This window comes from Rhea pennata, chromosome 1, assembly GCF_028389875.1.
Source record: "Rhea pennata isolate bPtePen1 chromosome 1, bPtePen1.pri, whole genome shotgun sequence".
NCBI classification, from domain to species: domain Eukaryota; kingdom Metazoa; phylum Chordata; class Aves; order Rheiformes; family Rheidae; genus Rhea; species Rhea pennata.
Window position 1 is genome coordinate 13,117,016 of NC_084663.1, and position 22,211 is coordinate 13,139,226.

The 22,211-nt window shown below is 39.2% G+C and overlaps 1 protein-coding gene across 7 annotated transcripts in view; it reads left to right on the forward strand.

Annotated features, from left to right (window-relative positions):
• Window positions 1-22,211, forward strand: part of MAGI2 (membrane associated guanylate kinase, WW and PDZ domain containing 2) — a 749,564-nt gene that overhangs the window by 689,346 nt on the left and 38,007 nt on the right. For all 7 annotated transcript variants that reach the window (XM_062581410.1, XM_062581437.1, XM_062581429.1 and 4 more), the window contains 4 exons: window positions 10,271-10,456; window positions 12,948-13,110; window positions 15,849-16,089; window positions 17,420-17,563. In XM_062581410.1, coding sequence (XP_062437394.1) covers window positions 10,271-10,456; window positions 12,948-13,110; window positions 15,849-16,089; window positions 17,420-17,563 — 734 coding nt within the window. The remainder of the gene's footprint in view (window positions 1-10,270; window positions 10,457-12,947; window positions 13,111-15,848; window positions 16,090-17,419; window positions 17,564-22,211) is intronic.

Below are 22,211 nucleotides of genomic sequence, written 5' to 3' on the forward strand. Positions count from 1 at the left end.
GATTACCGCACACTTGTCTGGAAAACTAATGTTAGCTGGGGCTCAGCTCTGTTGCTTTATACAGGCAATTAGTGCTATCTGAGATGTCTTACATATGTGAGACATCTAAAGGGAGGTCTGACAAATATGAAAGAGGACCTGCAGGAGATGCGCACCCTTTGTAGCAGGCAGATACAGGCACAAGGGCACGCTTGGTAATTTAAATGGCACTAGACACCTACATTTACCCAAATGAACTGAGCCCCTTGGAAGGGGAAATGTTAAAGGCTTTGTTCTGAGAGATATCCACACCTCCCACCAAATCCGTCTGAAACTGTGAACACTAGCTGCTTCTGAAAAATCAAGACAAGGAAGAAAATTTGACATTTTGCAAGCCTAATTACAGCCTAATGCAGTCTTTTCCCTGCATTCAAAAGGTATTTACAAGAAACTGTTATTTTGCCCCAAACTGGTTCTTGAGGAAACAGAAAAACAATTTCAGCTTTTAGGGCCAGACTTCATAGTTCTAAATTCATAAGAGAAAAATGATTAGGAGAGTATGGGAAAAGCTATATCTCACAATAACAAACGATCTCAGAAAACAGCTTCACAATATTTCATGAACATGCAGTTATTAGAAGTGTTCCTTTTCATATTACCTCAGCTGAATTTTAAAATACCATATGATTGCCAGAAAAAAATATTGTAACAAAACCATGGATAATTAGGCACTTGGGACTCTGAGTTTTCACTTTATTGAATATAATAGCCAACTTGAAGTTCTTTGCAGAAGATCAGATAGAAAAAAATATCCCACAGAGGGCACTGAGATACATACATATTCATCAGTTAAGCTGGTCATGAATTTTTCAAGAAAATTATTTCACAGATAGGATTTTGGGTTGGGGGAGAAGGAAAGGGGAGATGGATAAAAAGAGAAAACACCAAGAAAACAAAAATTATGTGGCCAGGTTCAAGATCCTACTTTACCTCCTACTCTCCAACCTATTCCTGTATTGGTGACATCATTCCCTCCCCACCCTTAAGCAAGTACATAGATAACCACTGTTGAGCCTCTGTCGAACATCTCCAACAGTAAATGAAAATGACAGTCTGCTGAGGAAGTAACAAGTGAATTTATTAAAATAATAACTGTATTGAATTTTAGATTTTCCAAAGAGCACTGAGAGAAAAAAAGCATTTCCCTATGATTCTTTGATTAAAATGCATAAACAGGAGTAGAAAGCGTACTAACAACAGGAAAAAGTATCAACTGGACACAGAAGATAATGTCCAAAACATGGTTTAGATCAATATTTAAATATGGATTTGCATAGCACCATGTCAAATGCCTTAGTAGGCACTTGCTTCTTATACCAGTAGTATGTTAACATGAAATGTTGTACTGTGATTCTAGTGCTTCTGGTTTCAGAGCTAGTCCATTTGTTATTAGCTCAATAATCTCTGTTTCACACTGAATCATGATTTGCAGACATAACTAAGATGTATGTAGTTAAATTTTAATGTACAAATTGCAAGGCAACTACAAAAGAATCAAAATAGGTGAAAAGGGTTGGAAAAAGGTAGCTTGCAATGCCAGAAACTGCTAGGAAAAGTTTAGACAGAGAAATGATCTCACTGGGCACTGCTGTCCTTCAGGGCAAAGTGAAGGATTCCTTGGATTTAAGAAAGTTTGCTCTGTTAACTGCTTTCCCTTCTTTACTGTTGTGTCAAAGTGAGAGACTTGAGGACTTGGAAGTGTAAGTATGATCTTTGCTTTTAGTTAAGAAGGCAATTAATTGTGCCCTGGAAATCTTTTCCTCATTCTTGAGATCACACATATAAGCCATGTTTTCCAATCAGCGAATTACAGTAGCTCTTGTTTGGTGTAGGAACATGAACCTTGTGCCCCTAGGCCCTTGTGTGCGGCGTTGGTACAAGCACTATTGAGATGGTTGGCACGGACGTGGTTATTCCAGCACCGTTGTGCTGGCCTCAGAACCGCAGGTTCTCAGGTTTCCTGCTTTGGACTTGGCTCAGGGCTCCCAGGGGGGCACAAAAGCTTGCTCCATGGGAGTTTGCCAGGTAAGCAGTAACTAGCTCTGGCTCTGAAGCCACTGGTCCATCCCACTAAGTAAGAGTAGCCCGCAGCACTCCAATTAAGTCTGTTACCCTTTTCCCACCCTCTCTGATGAGGTGTGGGCTCATTCCCACTGCACTGCTCCCACATAGCCAATTAGGAATGCTTCACGTTCCATCTGTCCTGCAAAAGCACCACAAAAGAGTCAGGAGCTCCCAGAATTCAGGATGTCATTCTTATTCCGGTAGGCTTACACTCTTGGCCGTGTTTCCTCTTGACAAGCTTCACAAGGGTTACCTTGTCACTGTTCATTTACAGACTGGCCTTTGCTTTGCAGAAATTTTCAACATACTCTGAGGGCATTTTTTTCACCCTTGATTGCCTGCACAGAATAAGGGCAGATTACGGCCATAATTAGGGAACAGATTCTTTTTTCACATTTTGTGATAGGTAGCATTGTAGCTGTCATTTTAATAAATCGCTGTTAAGTAGCTTGGAGCCAGCCTTTAGATCTGGACATAATTTTGATTTGCTGGTACTTGCTTAAACATCCAATACTTATGGCATATTTCTTTTCCTATATTCTACAATGACAGAAATTTTCTCTCTCCTATATCAAAGCATTACTTGGAATATTCTTTAACTCAGCACACAGGATTATCTTGTACCAAACTACAGTTCTGATATGGGGCAGATCAGAAGTGGAAAAAAGAGAGACAAGGACTGAATGAAAAGATTTCACAGGGCAAAGCTGGGGCACAGATAAGGTCAGCCATGCTTCAAAAATATATCAGTAAAAGAAGATAAAATGTATAAATAAAGAACTGTGTTTGAGTCACATCAAGGAGCAAATCATTTTGCCTAGTGCAGAGCCCAGAGGCTCTTACAGCGGTAAGAGATTAAAAAAAGAAAATTCATCTGGCCAGGCTTCTGACCTGTTCCTAATGAAAGGATTAACTTCCACTGCCCCGAACACAGTTTATTATACTTCCTGCCAGACCCCATCCCAACATAAAAAGGTGCCTTGGCTCTCATTCCTTCACTAGACAGGCCACCTAAATTTGACCTTTCTTCACACTTTCTATTGCTATGCAGGCTACACACAATTTATCAAAACTTTGACAACTCCTGTGGTATTTCTTCAAAGTACTCAGTGACACTCACCCGGGTGAATGCTTAGAAATTACAAATACTATCTTATACATTTTGGTTTGGGGTGAAAGAGCCAGACTGCCTAACCTAGGGGGTCTCTGGAGGCCTTCTCTGGCAACCACATCGTTCCCCAGAAGGGGAGTTCAGTGGCTACACTGAACAAACTACAACCTATGCCTTAAGTCCAGTCTTAAGGAAAACATTCATGCTTCTCCAAGTAAAAAGGCACAGTGCATGTGGCTCTGCAAGGAAGGGTTGTTCACAAGACATCTCCTCTGACTCCTTGATGTCTTGCCACAAGAAAAATGCGCAGGCTATGGAAATGCAGCTGTCCGTGGTGGCACTGTGTGACATGATGGTATGGAGTGTCACATTAGAGCTACCAAAAGCAAAAATGCATTAGTTAAGCTACCAAGTACATCATTGCCTTTTGGATAATACTCAGTAGCATATCTCCTTTGTGGTAAGAGTCTGTTCTTATGGGTTTTTTTAAGATGTCAAGTTAAGTTCCCAATCTGCATCCCGTGGAAAAGCACTTGCAGTCAGCTGGAAATGGCCAAAAGGAAATTCCGCTGTGAACTTGTCCAAGCGTGTTATGGAATACGCTTTCCCTACCTACTTCATATCTCCCTCTTGTTTTTCCTTTGTGTGTATTTGGCATGCAGGTTCTTCAGAAGAGAACCTGTGATCCTCTGTAGATTTCTAACATCTTAATTTCTTTAGGAAAAAAAGGGCGTAGAAGAAGAAAGTAGAAGAAATCATGTGTTGTAAACCGATCTTGCTAACTGGCAACTTCCACTGAAACTGGAAAGTTGGCAGTATTTCTGTGAGTTTTACTGTAGCAGGTACTGGCAATTAGCACAATTAGAAAATGTAAATAATTTGAAAATATAGAAATAATTTGAAAAAAAAGGGAAGCAAAAGGCTGTGCATATTTGTTATAACCTCTCTCCAGTTTAGTAAAAGAGGAATTGTGGATTTAATTTCCGATGTGTTGCATATGCCAAAGATTGCTGAGTTTTAAAAGCATGATAGAAGGTGCCTAATGAGAGAGGTTTCTCGAAACATGCAGGCTTAACTAAAAACCACAGATCCAAGATAAGCATCTGATGGCTGCAGAAAACCACATTCTAAAATAAGTTACATTCAGCCCCAGAGTTGAACTCCTTGCAGTTTAGAGATGAAGCTTATTGATCAGTGGTAAACCTTAAAGTATGATCCGAGACGGTTCTTTGCGCTGCAATTTCACCTGTGCCTCCTACTGGGCAAGGAGGTGCTTGGGGGGAAGGATGGCAAATCTGCAATCCTAAAGAAAGCAGACATTTGAAATTTAGGATGTCCATCTAGCCCAGCTTGGAGATCTTTTGAAGAGAGTAATGAAAAACCACCTGCAATGAGATTCTCCTGTGGAACTTGTTTGTGACTTATGGGCAAAGGATCTGGTTTCTTATTTCTGCTTTTACTTGGCTTTGATTTTAACGTTCTTCTGCCTCTTCGTCTATAAACAACCCACATTTTCTAAGGCTGTTTACCAGACTATATAATTTGAAGCAAAAATAAATTATTAGTTGTTTTTTAAATCAAAATATGCAACTAATAACAATGAAATAACCTTAAGAGATAAAAGAGATTATTTATATCACTGAAAATGTATTGCTTAAGTTTGCAGGTGAGAATTATTGACCTGAGTATTTGATATTTTTGGATATTAAATCATAGAGGATCCTAACCAAATTAGTCCCCTCTCTAGCTGACTCCAGCTGTCCAGTGTCTTCAAAGTCACTTGTACCTGGTGGAGCTGCTCATGTGTTTTGAAAGATCAAACTCTATAGGAATTTTCTCACCACCAACCTGGGAAGGTGATCAGGGTTTTGCTAATATTTCTGCAGGGCCAGGACTCCATTTGATGAAATTGGTACTTGACTTGCTCTGAGTTTTGGCTGCCCATTTCTTCTTTAGATTCCTAAGTTACGTGCACTTGTTTCCATCTGATTTCCATCTACACCTGTGACAAAATGATGCTATATAAGTGAATACTCTCCACAACAGGATGTTTCAATTCATAAGTTCATTAATCATATTACCAGAAGTGATTATTGTCATCTGCAAGGATGTAGCAAGGCTACATTTTTTTCCTAATGAGTCCATACCTCATAGTCCACATAAACCAGCCCATAAATTTCATTGAAACATTTTGCCTTGATTTTAAAATTGCCCCTGACAGAAACTATACCATATTCAAGCTTCCTGAATTTCAGATTATTCAGTAGCAATTAAATTACAGATGTTTACATTTAATATATTCTCCCAATTAAAACCTAATATGCTGGAGCCTGCTGGTTGAATGAAAACTCTTGCACCTTTTGAGAATTGAGGACATAATAAATATTCATGTGGTCAGCTGTATAATATTGAAAAGGACAGCTGGCTCAGGAAAGTTCATTTACTTGGTTTACCATCTATATCTTTAACACTGAAAAAAAAATTACAAGAATTTTTCTGCCAGAGGGCTTAACAGTTAGAGTAAGTTTGATGGGTTTTCCCCTTTAACTGATCATTTCTGACATTTAGCTACTATACAGAGAAAAAAATGGAAAAGTAGTTTTTACAAAATATGTTCTCAACATTTATGACCAAAAATGCTGAATAGATATAAAGAAAATGCTGCATGTAAAACAGAAAAATATTATCTTTTTGTAACATCTTGATAGAATCAGCTATTTCTAGCATTCAGTCTCCTAAGTCAGAAGAAATCATTTTTATTTCCAAAAAAGCAAAAGAAATGAGAGTTAAGTTACTGCTTCTAAGAGTTAGAAGCAGTATTTATATTCAGCAACTACTCTGCTTTGCATACAGCTAACCCAAGTGTATGGACCCTCAGGTACAAACGGTCATAGAATTTACTCTGTCTTTTCTATAGCATGAAGGCATGGAAGAGATGTTAATTTGGAGGAAAAGTGAATGATTTTATCAAATACATACATACACACACACACACACACACACACACACACACATGAATTTGTAGTTATCAGTATGTTATTCAAAGCAGTCCGTATCCACTTTCTAAATTTCTAAATACATTAATTTCTTTTAAAACCTTTTGCCTCTTAATTTTGGAATTTAACTTGTCTTTTGACTGTTCTGAAGTGAGCTTGGAGCAGATCCTTGCATCCTTAGCTGCCTCCTGGGAAAGCAGCAGCTGTGAGCTGCAGACGCGGGGTCAGTTTGTGCTCCTGACACAAATGCTTTAAATAGCTGAGGGAGATTCAGGGTGAGAGGCTGACGGCACCAAAAATCCTAGAAGCTTTGGTGCTCTCAGGATTCAAATGTCCCTGAAGTCACTCATTTTTTTTTTATAAACTCATGGTAAAAAAAATAAATTCCTTCGTGAGATCAATTGTTAGGAACTACTTCTGCGACACTGTTACTCTCCACTAGGATTTTTGGATTTAGGATTACAACTTCTACCCTGAGAGCATTCTTCTTTTTTTAATTTTGAATATCCCTATATATCCCCCCATCAGTATCACACTTTGGATGACTTACAATATTAGAAAAATATAACCTTTATTCATACCTTGATGGACTGTACATTTTATGTACATATAAACCGTCTCAGTAATTTCCTTTATTTTCAGCAGTTCAAAAATCTATAGAAAACATGGTTTACCATAATATTTTTGCTGTATAGTTTCATCCATTGAGTAATCTGAGACAACTAAGAAATATACATATGTCTGGATAGCAACTCGTGATGAATCTTGGAAGAGATGTGAATAGCTTAGTGAAGTTCTTTAAGGGCAGGTGAAATCAGTTACCACCCATCGGGTGATCTGACTTCTAAAAGGTTAGGTTAACAATTGCTCTGCTTAGATAAAAATAAAACATTGAAGACAGGAGCTAAGAGAAAAATGCCGTGTTAGCAAAGCCCTAATGAAATGCCAGACATGGAAAGCATCACCCTGAGAAGCAGAGGTGGTTTTGGGTGAGACCGCGGAGCTGGCAGCCAAGGCTCTGCAGCCACCCCGGCCTTCCCCAGGCATGTCCTCAGCTTGCAGCGATCAGAAGTGTCCAATTTAATCAGCGGTGGACCAAGCTACTGGGAACATGTCTAATCCCTTCTTGAATCCATTCTTCTGTGTAGTAATTGCCATTGTGCTTTGCATGGAAAAAAAATATTACTTTGCTGTGTAGTAATGCCATTGGTTCCTCCCTTTCAGAGGTGGTGAACAGTTGTGTCCCGCTTATCTTCTTCATTGCACTTGTGATTTTATCACTCTGTGTTTTTCCATCGTCTTTTTCCCAGCTGCAGATACCTAGTTCATGTAGCATGCTTTTCTACAGATGTGATTTTTCTGCTTTTGATTGTCAGGCTGCTCTTCTGTGAAACTTCACTAATTCAACACTGTGCTTTTTGAGACAGGGATGCTGGAACTACCAGCAATATTCAGATTGCAGGTGCACAGTAATAGGCTAACAATAGTTGTTGCTGCTCTTTTCCAAACTCTTAAAATTCCATTTACCATTTTACTTTAGTTAGTTTTTAGAGAACTAGCTACATTTTTTATAAGTTCCCTTTCCTGAGCTATAACCATTAATTTAGGGCCCATCTCTGCTTCAGCTTAGCTGGGGTTATTTTTTCCCCATGTGTGTCATTTTGCATTATTTTACATGAGATTTTTGTCTGCCTCTTCACTCAGCCTACTCAGTACTGCCAATTTCACAGCTCTTCCACACCAGTTTTAGATGTGACCGTTCTGAACAATAAAATTTCTCGATTACAAAAATTCACAGTTCATTTCTACCTTTTGTTCCTTAGCTTTTACCTAATTAATCCCATGTGAGAACTCCTTATCCCTTCCCATTAAATATTTCACCTCCAAAGGCTCTCAAAAGTTAAAAGTTTTCAAAAATACCAGCAATCCTATTTCCATGAACAACCTGCACATCACATAAGCTGCAGCCCTGCCGCATCCCTGCATCCCACTGCAGTTGACTCATGCCTGAAAGTAAGTCCCACAAACCTCCCCTTCAGCCAACAAGCGTGGACTCAGGTGGGACTTCATGGCTTAAGAGGCAACCCAGGGGCAGATTTCCTCCAGAGAGAGTAGACAGACACCAGGAGCTCCTTGGGATGTTGCTAGGGTGAACTCACCCTTATAACACCTAGAAATTTAGCACCCAACCTCTGCTGAATTGCTGTGACTTTCATTAGTAAGTCACTGGGTTTGCCCATGAAATTATGCTATAATGTAGTGTATTACCAGAGCAGGAACCTCCTTCAGGGATGCAAAGGCCTTGAGGCTTCGAAGGAGGAAAAAGAGGAGAAAAAGTTCCTCTTCCTCCTTCTCGCTCCTTCCCTTTTCTCTGGATCTGGAGGTGATTCAGACTTTCATGGCCCTTCCATCTCCAGCTTTGGTTTTAGTAAATTTTGTGCAAAATGTGGCTATTCATATTTCATTTATTTTACTGTATTGAAAGGGTTTAGACACTGTGATATAAAGTGGGTGCTTATTTCCTGAGCAGCAAGATATTTCTGAAGTACGCTCATTGTGTCAGTATTACTAAAGCCGTAACTTAATCTGTATTCTTGCCTGAACTTTAACAGTATAAGCATGAAGTTTGATTATGACTTCAGACTACTCACTTATATTTTTAGGTCTCAGAAAATTAATTTTTAACACTGGGAACAACACTTTCATCCATACTACAAGCAGAAGTCATTCTGAGGTGTGTGTGATGTGACTTTGTCTAAGGTGTGCAGTGTGTGTTTGTCACCACCACCTTCAGGGAATGTTTATCACAGGGCTGAGAAATTCGTTTTGCAGCGATAGTGTATTCTGAATACACCTTCTGTTAGTGATTTGTTTTATATTATCATTGATTGCCTAGCTATTTCCCCAAAACTGTTTAATTTATCTTTTCTTTTGCCTTCTCCAGTTCTCTTTAGCAGTTAGAATTTTTAATATATTAAAGAAAAAATGAAACAACTGTTTTTAAAAACACCAGTTGGATGAGGTTAGTGAGGCCTAACAGCATTGTACTAAGTTTGCCAAGACTTAAGCACGGAATTGGTAGGGGATGCTCACACACCTTTATGATATTACTAGAATACATAGATACATTTAATTACAATAAGCATATTTTTAAGTAATAAAGAAAAAATAGCATGCTCCTTGAGTCTGGATGAAGGGATGAGTCAGCTGTAGTAAATTCATTTAGGGAAAAATAGAAGAGAGTAGGTAACAAATGGGAGAAAGATTGCAAGTAATATTTACAAAACTCACTGGGAAATGAGGGAAAAGACAGAATGAAAGAACAGCAGACTGTGTAGAGCGTGCAGGAAGATGGACAACCACAGAGTAGAGCAAAAGGAGAAGCAAAGTTGATTTGTAATGTTCTGAGAAGTATGTGTGCAGGTAACTATTTGTCATACATGACTTCTCTCTATGCTGCTCGTAATTGCCTGTAATTTCATGCTGGCACATACCTAAGTAGAAAGCTACACATCTCAGTAAGTCTCCGGTCTGATTTGTATTTATCAACTAACATATCTGAAAGGAGGAGAAGAGCAATTTAGTGCACCCTGGGTATTTTCATCAATAAAATCTATTTGTATATGAAGTAAATCATGCCTGCAGTGCTTCTACTGCAATGTACAGATAAAGGAGCTCTGTAAACCGGGAGGTGGGAGGCGACTTATGACTGCTGCTTATTGTACACGTCTATCCCTTTCACTGTTGCAATGCCCTATTCTTCTCCCAGTCTACTTACTGTCCTGTTACGTGACAGGCTTGTAAGCCAGCCAAACTGTGGATGGAGTTTGGGCTTCACATGTATATGCCACGTATATATGCACATCCGGGTGCTGAATCTTTAATGAAACCAATACTGGGTTAGTGCAGATGATATTGTGTAAGAACAACTGGTTTATGCACAAACTATTTTTTAATTCTCTTGGAGCTTTCTTCCAAATGAGGCTATTTTCTTTTGTTTGTGAACATCATCACCACTTACTGCAGCATATGTTAACTGTGATTCTTCTTCCTTGTCTAGCTGTACCCCATAAAATAGGGCGGATAATTGATGGAAGTCCTGCTGATCGCTGTGCAAAACTTAAAGTCGGAGACCGGATCTTAGCTGTGAATGGCCAGTCTATTATTAACATGCCTCATGCAGATATTGTGAAACTAATTAAAGATGCAGGTCTCAGTGTAACACTTCGCATCATTCCTCAAGAGGGTAAGTCAATGGCCCTTAAAAACAGGAAGAAAATTTTAAGTAGCCCCCAATTAGCTTGAGTTATGTCACCGCTTGAAAGAACATCTTTTGTTCCACATACTCAGCTGTAACATACAGTGCATGGAAATTACAGCCTTAGATCTAGCTAGAATAAAATCAAAATTCTTGAAACTATTTGTAGGTATGAACTGGTATTTAAAGAGACCCCAGAGAAATGTGAGAGAGAGCAGAGTACTGGAGAGTTAATTTTACTGTCTTTTGGAAGAATTGTCTTCTACATGGAAAAGTACCCAATGAGAGGTGCCTTTTATCATTCACTGCCTTTTATCCCACTATAAACCAAACTCTTACCCAAAGTGACTCACAAGGGATGCCAGTGCCATCACCAGGCACGTTGAGCTACATGTGACAGCAGGGCGATGCTAGGGAAGAGTTCAGGTTTGGTCATTTCCTCCACACTTTTCACTATAAGTGCACAAGGCAGGAAAGGACTGAACTCTAAAATATTTCATTTGTAAAGTGAGGATAAGGCAAGAGACTTGTTATGCAGTTGGGAGTTTTGGGCTCAGTTTCAGAGTTTTTTTTCTAGTTTGGAGAGCTGCTGTGCCAGTGTATGAATAGTACTGTGTTAATGGGGTTGTAGCTTTACAGCTCAACAACAAATACTAATAGTGCTAGAAATGCCACGTAGAGCAAGCAGAGTAATTAATGATCCATGCTCAAGTTAGATGACCTCTACTTCCTGCTACTGAATCCAGCAACTGAATAAGGAAATAGTCTGACACTGGCCATGAACTGCAAATAAGAGAACTTACCTACCTTATTAAATGAATTAAGTGAGCAAAAAATATACAAACATATGGAAGTAGAACAATTCTGCCCCATGCAGGAGATGCTCCTAGGCATTCTCCAAAGTGAGGAGAAGATTTACACGTCCAGTTTGGACTGTTTTGAACTTTGGGTGCTGGTGATGAGAAACAACTTGTATCCAAGACCTGGTTGCCCTGACGTTACATTGTGTAACACTGGACACCTCATTTGTCTTTGGATATTAGCTTCCCAGTTTATGGAATTAGGAAGAAAAATCTAATAGCTCAGTAATGTACTTTCAGGTGAAAAATACCATATAAATGCAAAGCAGTTTTAGAAGCACCTTATGGTTTGACTAGTTCATCCATAGTTATGAGGGTAATGTAGGAATGAAGGACAATATTCCCAAATTCTATCTGTGAATGTTCGGCATACAGAAGAGACTTGTAGAGGCAAAATAGGTAGTTCAAGACCTAAGCATGGTAAAGACACAGCTTATGCCTACAAGAGGAGCATTTTAAGTGCAAATATGCAAGATTTTTTGACAATTTAGCCTAAATTGAAAGATTTTTATTAAAGAATCTAATTTTTAAAAAAATAATTATAAACATAAATAATTAAATAGCTATTAGAAAAATACAGTCATGCGGACAAAATTTAACATTAGAAAATAAAATAATTCAAAATTCAGATTAGATTCAAATATGAAACGAACCAAGATCTGGGTCGCACCTACCTATTTCTCCAGGGATTACTCAGGTGCAGCAATGTCCATTCTGGACACTTTACGCTGTGTCACGATGGCCTAAATCATTCAGCTGCGAGCAGCAGTCAGAAAATGCAACGTGCACCTTCGCTGCGGAGAAGGTGTGCGCGATCGCGGCGGCGCTCTGTCCTCTTGCGGACAGACTCTCCCTCGCACGCGTGGTAGTAGGTAAATGCTGAGCAGCATAACCTGGCCAGGATGTTAGGAAAAACATATTTGATGTGAGCTTGGGGCCAAATACGTCTTCCCCAGGGCAAGAGGAAGCCTGCAAGAGACTGGTTGCTCCCTTCGGTCACACGGCCAAATCCCCTTCCCCAGTCTGTCAATCTCTCCAATTTATACGTTGTCTAGAAAAGAGACTTTGTTTTTTTATGATGCTCCTACGCAAATTGCTGGTCATTTGGCACCATACTGGGAAATAAAGCACCAGTTTAGCTGGATGCACAGTATATATTAAGATTGGTTTTACTGTTCACAGTCCCCCAAGATTTAAAAAAGAGGAGAAAGTCCCGCTGAGCTCAGAGGCACAGGGGCCAACAGCAGCACAGCAGTGCTTCAGTTTGTCATCACATAATATCAGTGAGAGCAATAAAATCATTCGTTCTCTCAAAATGAAAAGTTTCCAGAATATCAGTATTTCTAGGCTGTCAAAGAAACCATGAACCATGGAAACCATTTGCCCAGTCCAGCTGGGTTTTAAATAACAAAGGTGTCAACTGGAATTACAGAAGTGACCGAGATTTCAGATGCCAGAGCCCGTTAGGTTCGGATGTCTTAAAATCTAATTACCCGCCCAGATAGTAATAGCAGCAAGGCACGAGCTTCCAGAGGGAGAGGGGGACCCGAAAGGCTTAGTGCCCCGGCGTGACGGCCCCGGCGTGACGGCTCGCTAACCTGCAGCTTCGCCCTCCGCAGAGCTGAGCAGCCCGGCCTCGGCACCGGGCTCCGAGAAGCAGAGCCCGCTGGCGCAGCAGCACAGCCCCGGGGCGCCGCAGCAGAGCCCGGCGGCGCCGCACAGCCCCGGCGGGCCCCCGCCGCCCCCGCCGCAGCCCCTGCAGCTCCAGGGCCACGAGAACAGGTAAGAGGGGGCTCCCAGGGGCTTCGCCGCGGGGACGCTGCCTGCCGGGCTGCTCCGGTCGTCCTGCTCGCCTGCGGGCGCGAAACGCCTTCTTCCGCCCTCCGCCCGCATCACGCTTTTCCCGAAGGACTAAGCACTGAAATATTCCTCGCCGATAATTTCACGGGCAGTAGCGTACTTTTTTATAAGTACGTTTTCTTTTGCCCGCTGGAGTTGTGGAGCCATGAAGATGTTTTTATAACAGGTTTTATCCACAGTGTGTCATTTTCCAGCTAATTCCTCTAGTTTGTCTTCTTAGATGCGTGTAATATGTGTATAAGCATTTACAAAGTTTGCAGCAGAAAGGAAATAGTGGGGCATAAAAATTTTGCGACCAGCTGTATTAAAAGCTATATACATTTATCACAGACTTTAACTTATGTGTTTAACTTGCTGTGCTCTCCAGTCAGCACTATTTAGTCCTTGGATTAATTTTTGTTGTGTTAAATGAGACTGCTTACACTGTCTCTATGCTAACCTTCAGTGAGTAACATACCCTCACCCCCAAATAGTAGGTGCCAGCTATAAAATTTTAGCGTTTTGCTTCTTGTATTCAGTTCATGGAGGCACTGTGCCCTCTAATTCACCTTGCTTAATATATGTAGCGTTTTTTTGCTTGCCCAAGATAATTTTCTCGCAGTTAGTCCGACTTTTCAAATTCCTTTTCTTTATTATTTCATTGGATTCTTCTCCAGAAGTTATCACCTCTTGGAAAAGATATGCTTCTGGCAAAATCCAATGCAAAACTTTCACAAAAGCCTTTCTGGGCAGTTATAAGTCAGCAATAAATGTCTAGTGAATTGGGGACTTTTAGAGGGGACTTGTAAACCATATTAATTAAAGTTCTAAAAACAAATTATGTAACAGTTTTATTGAAAAGCCTAAACTAAAATTGATAATGTCATTATTTACATATTCAACAAGAATTACAATGACTACAAAGGTAAATAAAAGCATCATTTTCTGGGATACAGCTGTGGTGGTATATTCGGAAACTGCCTAAGGATCATTCTTGTTCGAGGAAAAGGTCCTTTATTGCTAGCTGATATAGTATCGCATTTCACCACATTTTATTGTGGTGAAATCATCAGATTACAACCTGTACATACATTGCTTCTGCATCAGTCAAAGTTAGAATGCAAAAAGATATTTAAAATTTTTAGGAATTATAACTGGTATTTTTACTTTCCATATTAATAAGGTTCGATACTATGGCAAGCCTGGTTGTTCCCAGTCTTCTTCTTACATAAGTAGAGAAAGTGAAGTAAATAAGATTGTGTGTATACACACAGGTCTGATGATAGATGCCATGTAGGGGTTTTAAGAGTATATGTGGCAGGAGGCTATTTTCAGCTTCTCAGCAAAGCTGAAGGGAAATAGTTCTGTTTTTTTCTTGTCTGGTGAGACATCCAGCTCGTTAAAGCTAGCGTGTAGGATGATCTGCCATAATGGTGCTGTAACCGTACCAATAAAGCAGCAAAGTTTTGAAATGTTATAGCAGAAACATTATGAGATGTCTTTTCAGAGGTAAATTAACAGGAACCAAAACAACGGTATCGCTCATTCAAGATGGTAAATGAATTTGAACCAATATGTTTGTTTCCAAATCCCTTTCGCAGTCTAGAGGCCTCCTGCTGTCTGTATGTGCACGTATGTGTACGTGGTCACTTGATGTCCAAAGCACTTCCAGACCCTTATTAAAGCAGAGTCTGAAATACATAAGAAAAAAACATATTCTCCTGCTGTTACAGAACTACCTTACTGAACATATTCGGGATTTCCTTTAAGGCCCATTCGGCATGTTACCTAAAAGCGGTAAGAAATGGTGTTATGCACTGATTTCCCATGGAGGCAGGAAGGATTTTTGTGGGGAAAGGGAAGCACCATACTCGGTGGTAAGGAATCCACTCCTCTCCATCAGAGTAGCTAATTTCTGTACTACAAAAAGTCACATTCGCTTTGAAATGTTCAGAATCGTCTTCTTTCAACCAGCTATCAATTAAAATAGTATTTTTATTAATTCTTCATTAACCAAATTTGTTCCCCTTTTACTCCGTGACACTTCTGTGTGTAACTGCTAGTGTGATCTTGTAGCCAGACAGTGTTGTAGGGAGTATGATACACACTCTACGTTAACAGATGTTATATCAAGGAATGCCTTTTCTTAAGAAGATAATGACGAGCTCAAAGAATTTATCCTCACTGAAATGTAAGAAATTCACGGTAATAATAATTTGTGTCGATAAAAACAGTGTGTCTACACTGATTTTTTTTGTTTACTCTGTAGAAATCTTCATTTGTAAAAAGCACTTCATAAACTCAGTGGATTATTTTGCAGTGTGTATTTATTTTGTTTTTTTTTTTTTTTTTAATGCAGTTTCTTCTTCCAGTTAATCGAGCTAAGTGGGAATCAGGATGCTTTTCCTGCTCCTGTCCCTCTGAGCCTTATCCTGATCTCACTGATACCAGCTGGGAGATTGTACGGAATGGCCTGAGGGAAGATTGCTTACACCCACGTTTCACAAGTGGTCACTGGTTTTGGATGCCTCTACTGTTTATCCGAGAAAGTTTTGCTTATCTGTGAAAATTTGGTTTATGCAATTCTGCAGTCAGGCAATTCGCTCCTCAGCATCGCAAGCGTTTTCAATATCACACGTTTCACGTTTCGCTGCTTTCTGAAATGCAGTCGTTTTGCTCAGTTATAGGTCAGAAGTAAAAGCGAGGCAGGATGTGAAGCCTGATATCCGGCAACCTCCGTTTACAGACTACAGGCAGTCTTCAACGGACTACAGGCAGCCGCCGCTGGACTACAGGCACCCTCCAGTCGTGGATTACCAGCAGCCGCCCCCTCTCGACTACCGGCAGCCGCCCCTGCTGGATTACAGGCAGCATTCGCCCGACACCAGGCAGTACCCTCTGTCCGATTACAGACAGCCCCAGGTACGAACCCAAATAGTTACAGCACTCTTCAACAGAAAGCAGTGAGCCTTGCCGGGAGACACGGTGTGTGCTATCAAAACAGCTGACATTAAGGGAAAAAAACACCTTTTTTTTTTTTTTTTTTGACTCTGAGCTACTATTTCTCTATAGAGAAAATTAATTCAGAATCATTACTATTAATGAAGAACAATGGGATCTATAAAATAACACTACATTTATAACTGTGTGACCAGAATGTTAAATCGATGCTATTTTTAAGGTACTGGACAGTTAAAATAGGAGTGCCAGAGTAGGCTGCCCTTGCCGCAGCAGGCAAAGTATTTGTTTCCCAGAGCATAATGCCATATGTAGATGTCACATTTATGTCCATATTTTCAAAGCCAGATGCATAAACTATATCAATGAAAATATCCAAATTTCTGAATGGGATCCAGAGGACCTTCTGAAAAGATTATGCATTCCAGCATCTAAAAAGCAAAATACTCATCCCTGTACCCGTGCCTTGTAAGACGTGCTTCTTAGCATCCGAGAGATGCCTCAGCTGCATATTTCTCACAATCGCCAGGTTAAGTCTCTAACCACTGGTCTACACAAATCTAACTTGTTCTTGCTTTTGTGCCAGTGCCCTTGCACTCATGGCTGCAGGTGGATCAGAGGCAGCGGAGCAGACTCCCACCCAGACCCCTCGATGGTGCTCTCGGTTAGGATTTAGCAAAGAAAACCTGGGGAGACAAATCTCAGTCTCTGTAGGATCAAGGGTCAAACACAAAGGATCGATCTCAGATCTTCCACTTTCACCTCCTCCTTAAGGCACCTGTTTTAGCTGCCATGAGCAGAGCTGCTGCCTTGTGTGAGCTCCATGCAGTCCAACCTGCTGACCGCCTTGCGTTATGGGAATTTAGGTGGCATTTCTCCTGCTAATTTCAAGGTTGCTCTGATCCTTGTACAGGAACTGCCTGCTTCTCCACTTGCCAAATCAGCACTTCTGCATAGACATAAACACTTCTGCCTGGGTACCACGAAAATACTGTATTGAGGGTGAATTTCAAACCAAGCTAGAGAGTTTTAGGTACCAGGCAACTGCATAATGATGTCTTTTCTGGATAATTTGGACTTAGGCATCTGTCTTTTACTAAAGCCTCTTTTTAATGGCCAAAATAGGCACTCTTGATCTCACCCCTCTTGTTAGTGCAAAAGAATACTTTGAAGGAGTATTTGCATATATGAGCTGGGTAGCTGTGCACCTCAAGAGATGTATTTTCTTGAATATAAATCAGTCTATTCAAATTTATATGGTTAATTGTGTTTCATTCTTTATTTGTCTATACAGGATTTTGATTATTTCACTGTTGATTTGGAGAAGGGAGCCAAAGGTTTTGGGTTTAGCATTCGAGGAGGAAGGGAGTACAAAATGGATTTGTATGTGTTGAGGTTAGCAGAAGATGGACCAGCAATAAGAAATGGAAGGATGAGGGTAAGTAATTTTGCTCTTTTGAACTGAGCCTATTGTAAAAATACTGAGAAATAAGTTGTCAGAATTTCTGCAAACTGTATTTCATAGAATCATAGAATCAGTAAGGTTGGAAGGGACCTCTGGAGATCATCTAGTCCAACCTCCCTGCTCAGCAGGGTCACCTAGAGCATGGCAGACAGGGTTGCACCCAGGCAGGCCTTGAATATCTCCAGAGAAGGAGACTCCACAACCTCTCTGGGCAGCCTCTTAAAGTGATTTAACTACCTGTTCCAGTGATTTAACTAATAGATATATTTGGTGATGAGGTCAAATAGAAAGCAGTTAATTCACCTCTGAATATATTTTAAAGAACCAAGGCCAAGCACCTCTAATAATATAAACTTGTCCTGGGAGACTTGGGAAATCACTTGATATATATAGTAGGTCTGTAAAGTTTCTTTGGGAAATAAATATATTACATTTTTTTGAGAGTAGATTTTGCTTTTTTGTACATTTTTTTCCTTATACTGTCATTTGTATCTAAGCACCTTAAAATCTCTGTCAATGAATTTGGTACTTCTTTGATGATATTATCAGCATAATTAACTGTTACCTTGCTAATTACAAAAGCAAAGTGATAAATATATGACACTCATCTGACAGTTATGAAACCTAGAATCTGGTCTGTGTTATTTGACTAATTTATGCAAACTGCCTTCCTAGAACTTGGCAGCTTTGTTTATTGATATTATTCAATCTTCTCTGCAGGGATCAACTTTTGCTGTTTGTTTGTATGGGTCATAGTGCATTGGAGTCCTGTATTGGTAGAAATAGTAATAAAAAACTCAAATATCAAATTTAATAAAATTACAGCATCCACTTAGAAATTGCATGATAAAAAAAATATGTTCTGTACAGGACATCTCATCTCAAAAATAATCTCATCAAAAATAGATGCTTTTAATCTGCCCAGTTGTACAAGAGGAGAGGCATAAAGTTATCACAGCATATTAATACATCACAGATTAGTGAGTGCAAAAAAAGAAGTAGGGGAATCCACAGACAAGAATCCGCCAAGAATCTACTTATAAGATTTTCTTTATATATCTGATTAAAGCAACCTTGCTGAACCAATATTTAATTATGAATATGGGCAGTGGAAATTGTGTTTTACTACTACTTCACTACAGAATTACTACTATTATAGGAGTAATAACAGATTTTGTAAAGGTTGTGGTTATTAAACAGATTTCGTTTCACAAGCCTGACAATCTCATCAAGTGTGACTTTATAGTTACAGAGTATTGTGACTGATCTAAATGTGCAGTTGTGAGATTTTGTATACAGACAGAGACCTTCTGCATATAACTCAGAATTTCTAATTATGTTTCATATCACTCTTAATTTGCCCACTTTGTAGAATTTTAGAATTCAGTTAATCCTTAGTTGTTCTGCGGCGTTCAAAACCCCTGACACAAGGAGCTTACATAAGGAAGCAATAGCATAAGGAGTCTCTTTGGCTGGAAGCCCACACAGTCAGCTACTCCCACAATATTTATTGTATGAAATATAGGTGAATTCATGCTGCAACTAGAACTTTAACTCAAGAATAATTTCACTTGTGTTTTCATTCTTTCCTTTACTGTAACACTATTGCAATTAGTTAACAAAAAGATGTAATCAAGATATACATTGTTGGCCAAAATGTACTTAAAGGTGAAAAAAGAGTTGTGTTTTTAGTAAGCACTGGAATCACATATATGGAAACATATGGCTACAACTGCAGACTTTGAAAAATGATGGCTTTTTAGAGGTATCATTTCAAGCTACATTAGGCAAAATATCTGACCTGTTAAAATCTATGCATCAGTTGAATAATACCGTAGAAATAAAGTTACACTATCATCTACTTTGTGAATAGCCTAAGTATGTGAAGTATGCAAAATAAATACATGTTTCTTTTCAGTTTCATTAGGAAAATCCTATGTCTTATTATGAAAAATGCTAATTTATTTTCTAAAATAACTTATTTTAAAGCTTTCTTTATTCATGTAGCTACTATACAAAGCCAAGTGCTAATCTGGCCAGGCAGTTGCATCTTAGATTTTTTTCCTCCCATTTAAAAATGCTCTTCTCAGAATCAGTTTTACCCTCCAGTTCTGTCACTGAGTCTTGGGTCATACTCATCTGCTTAATAGCCATTTTAACCTGACAGTCACAAATGGGTTTGGAACTTGCAAGACCTCTGTCTCCAGTGACCTGTAACTGATTGGCAAAAGTGTCACAGTAAGAGCCACTTTAAAATAAAAAATAATAAAATGCATTTAATTGTAGAAAGGAATAGTGCATATAGGAAGATGAACAAAAGAAACTGAGTTCTGTACCTCTATCTCTTTTCCTAAGTTTACATCCTCTATCAATAATGCAGGTTCATTCCCACTTTTTGTCTGGGAGACTCAGCATGCTTGCTACAGTTCTGTACCTCCCTGTTCATAGATGCATCTCTATAGGAAACATGCAAAAAATTTTCAGTCCTTCTTGCTTCGTATTCCATCATCTCTGATCCTAGGCTTTCAGTACTGAGATGCTTATGTGGTAGGATCTTATCGGGGCATTTCCCAACTAATGGTTCTTATGGTCTACTTATCTCTGTCACTGTTTTGCTTCCTGTTTTTTCCTTCTTGAAAAGCCATCTTTGATTTAACTGTCAGCTCTGCAGAAAAACATCAAGCAGCTAAAATGAGGTGCACTTCTTGCTTATAGAAATAATACACATACCACCACCATTTTTCCCACTAACCAAGCCAAGAAAAGAAAAATCTAGGTAGCTAAGCTGTTGAAAAAAATAGATGATATAATGAAATTTTACCTTTAAAACCTATAGCTTTAATTACTAAACATATTTCACAGATATTTTATTGTCACTATAGTTATAGCCAACAAAAGTCCTGATATAGGCACATTTATATTCTTATAAATACATTTTCTTTATATATATAAATAGAAGCATAAATAGTACCTTCGCAGTGATAGAGTTACATCTGCAGTAGTGAGTTTATAATTTTGTGTAGTTAAAGCAGTGCAACCTGTAACTGAAGACAGCTCCAAATAAGCAAGTTAGTCTGCATTTTGTACTCTGTTCTCGTGGGCACTGCAAAACCTTAGTGGTGGGATGAGCCCAACAGTTATGGTCCATTTGGATATATGATAAAAAAGTGAAAGTTTTTCAGTACACATTCAAAAGGTTTAAAGGTCTAAATACGTATAAAAGGATTAGCCATTACAACCATGGAGTACACATTTTAAGAAGTAAAATTTAAGATTGAATGTAAATAAAAACCTACTATGAAACTACCTCTTGTAAAAGAAAATAGAATAGATACATTACTAAGGAAGAAAAGCATGAAAGGAAAACAAGACACCTTCACTGGGAGCAAAGAGAAATTGAACCATATGATAAAATGATAGGTAGAAAGTAAAATCAAAATTAAAGCATCATGACACTTTTAATTTAATCTTCTGATTGTTATGAACTCCAGTGAAGCTTGGAAGCAGATGAGACTGATAGATGAAATAGAGCAAAGCACTGGAAGTGACCAGCTTCCATTGGTCCTGCTAGAACTGCCTGGCTTTGAAAAGATTGATATAATGGGGAAAAAGGTATAATAAAAGTTTGGTGTCCCTTCCCCATTTCCAGCCAGAAAGTCTTATCTTCCTTCTCACTGGGAATGGCACAGTAGACCTTTGTGTTCATATTGGAAACAATTCAGCTGATAAACTCACCATTTTAGGAATACTAGATCTAAAATAGTCCTTAATTCCCCTTCATAACTGATGGAGCTTTCTGCTCCATTTTATGCCAGATCATTCTGGGAACCTGAAAGGTGGAAAACTGCTGAGCTGATGTCATACCAAATTCACCAGTCTCGCTAGCATGTTGCTTTTCTACCCAAAGGCCCCCTTCTATCTGACTACATAGACACTGCATTATCTCTTAAGGCCTGCCATGTGATTCCCTTAAAAACAATTGTAAAACCTTCTCAGTGTAAATACACTGTTCTTAGTCCTAATACATTTACGTGCACTGAGACTTTTATTTGGGCTTATAGACTCTGGTTCTGCAGAAAGCCCAGACATGCATCCTAATCTGGCTTGAATAATTCTGTCACCAGATATGGGAAAGAAATGTCCACCAAAGTAGCCAGAAGTCTACAGCAAGAAGAGGTTCTCCAGATGACTTTTGAACTAGATGATCTCCAGAGATCCCTTCCAACTTCAACCATACTATGATTCTGTGAGATAAGTCTTCTGCTCCTATGGTTGGTAAACTAAATTAATTTTCACAAAGAGGGAGATATCGTATGAGTTAGGAGTAATGAAGAAGAGTTTCATTACATTTAAGAAAATGACTGTAGGAGAAAAAAGGCATCCAAAACTTAAAATGTCAGAAAGACTCACCAAGAGGTCTGAATTTATCTCCATCCCCTTTCTTCAATAAAAGGGAAGAGCAGATATGCAAGGTTCTGTCCACACTTCACGATGGCAAAAAGGAAAGTAAAGGTGAATAGGACCACATTTGTGCTCCATATAAGAGAAGGATGTATTAAAAGAAACACAAGAAATGTTTGGAGTAATATTAGCATCTTTGGTATCTTATATCCAGAACTGG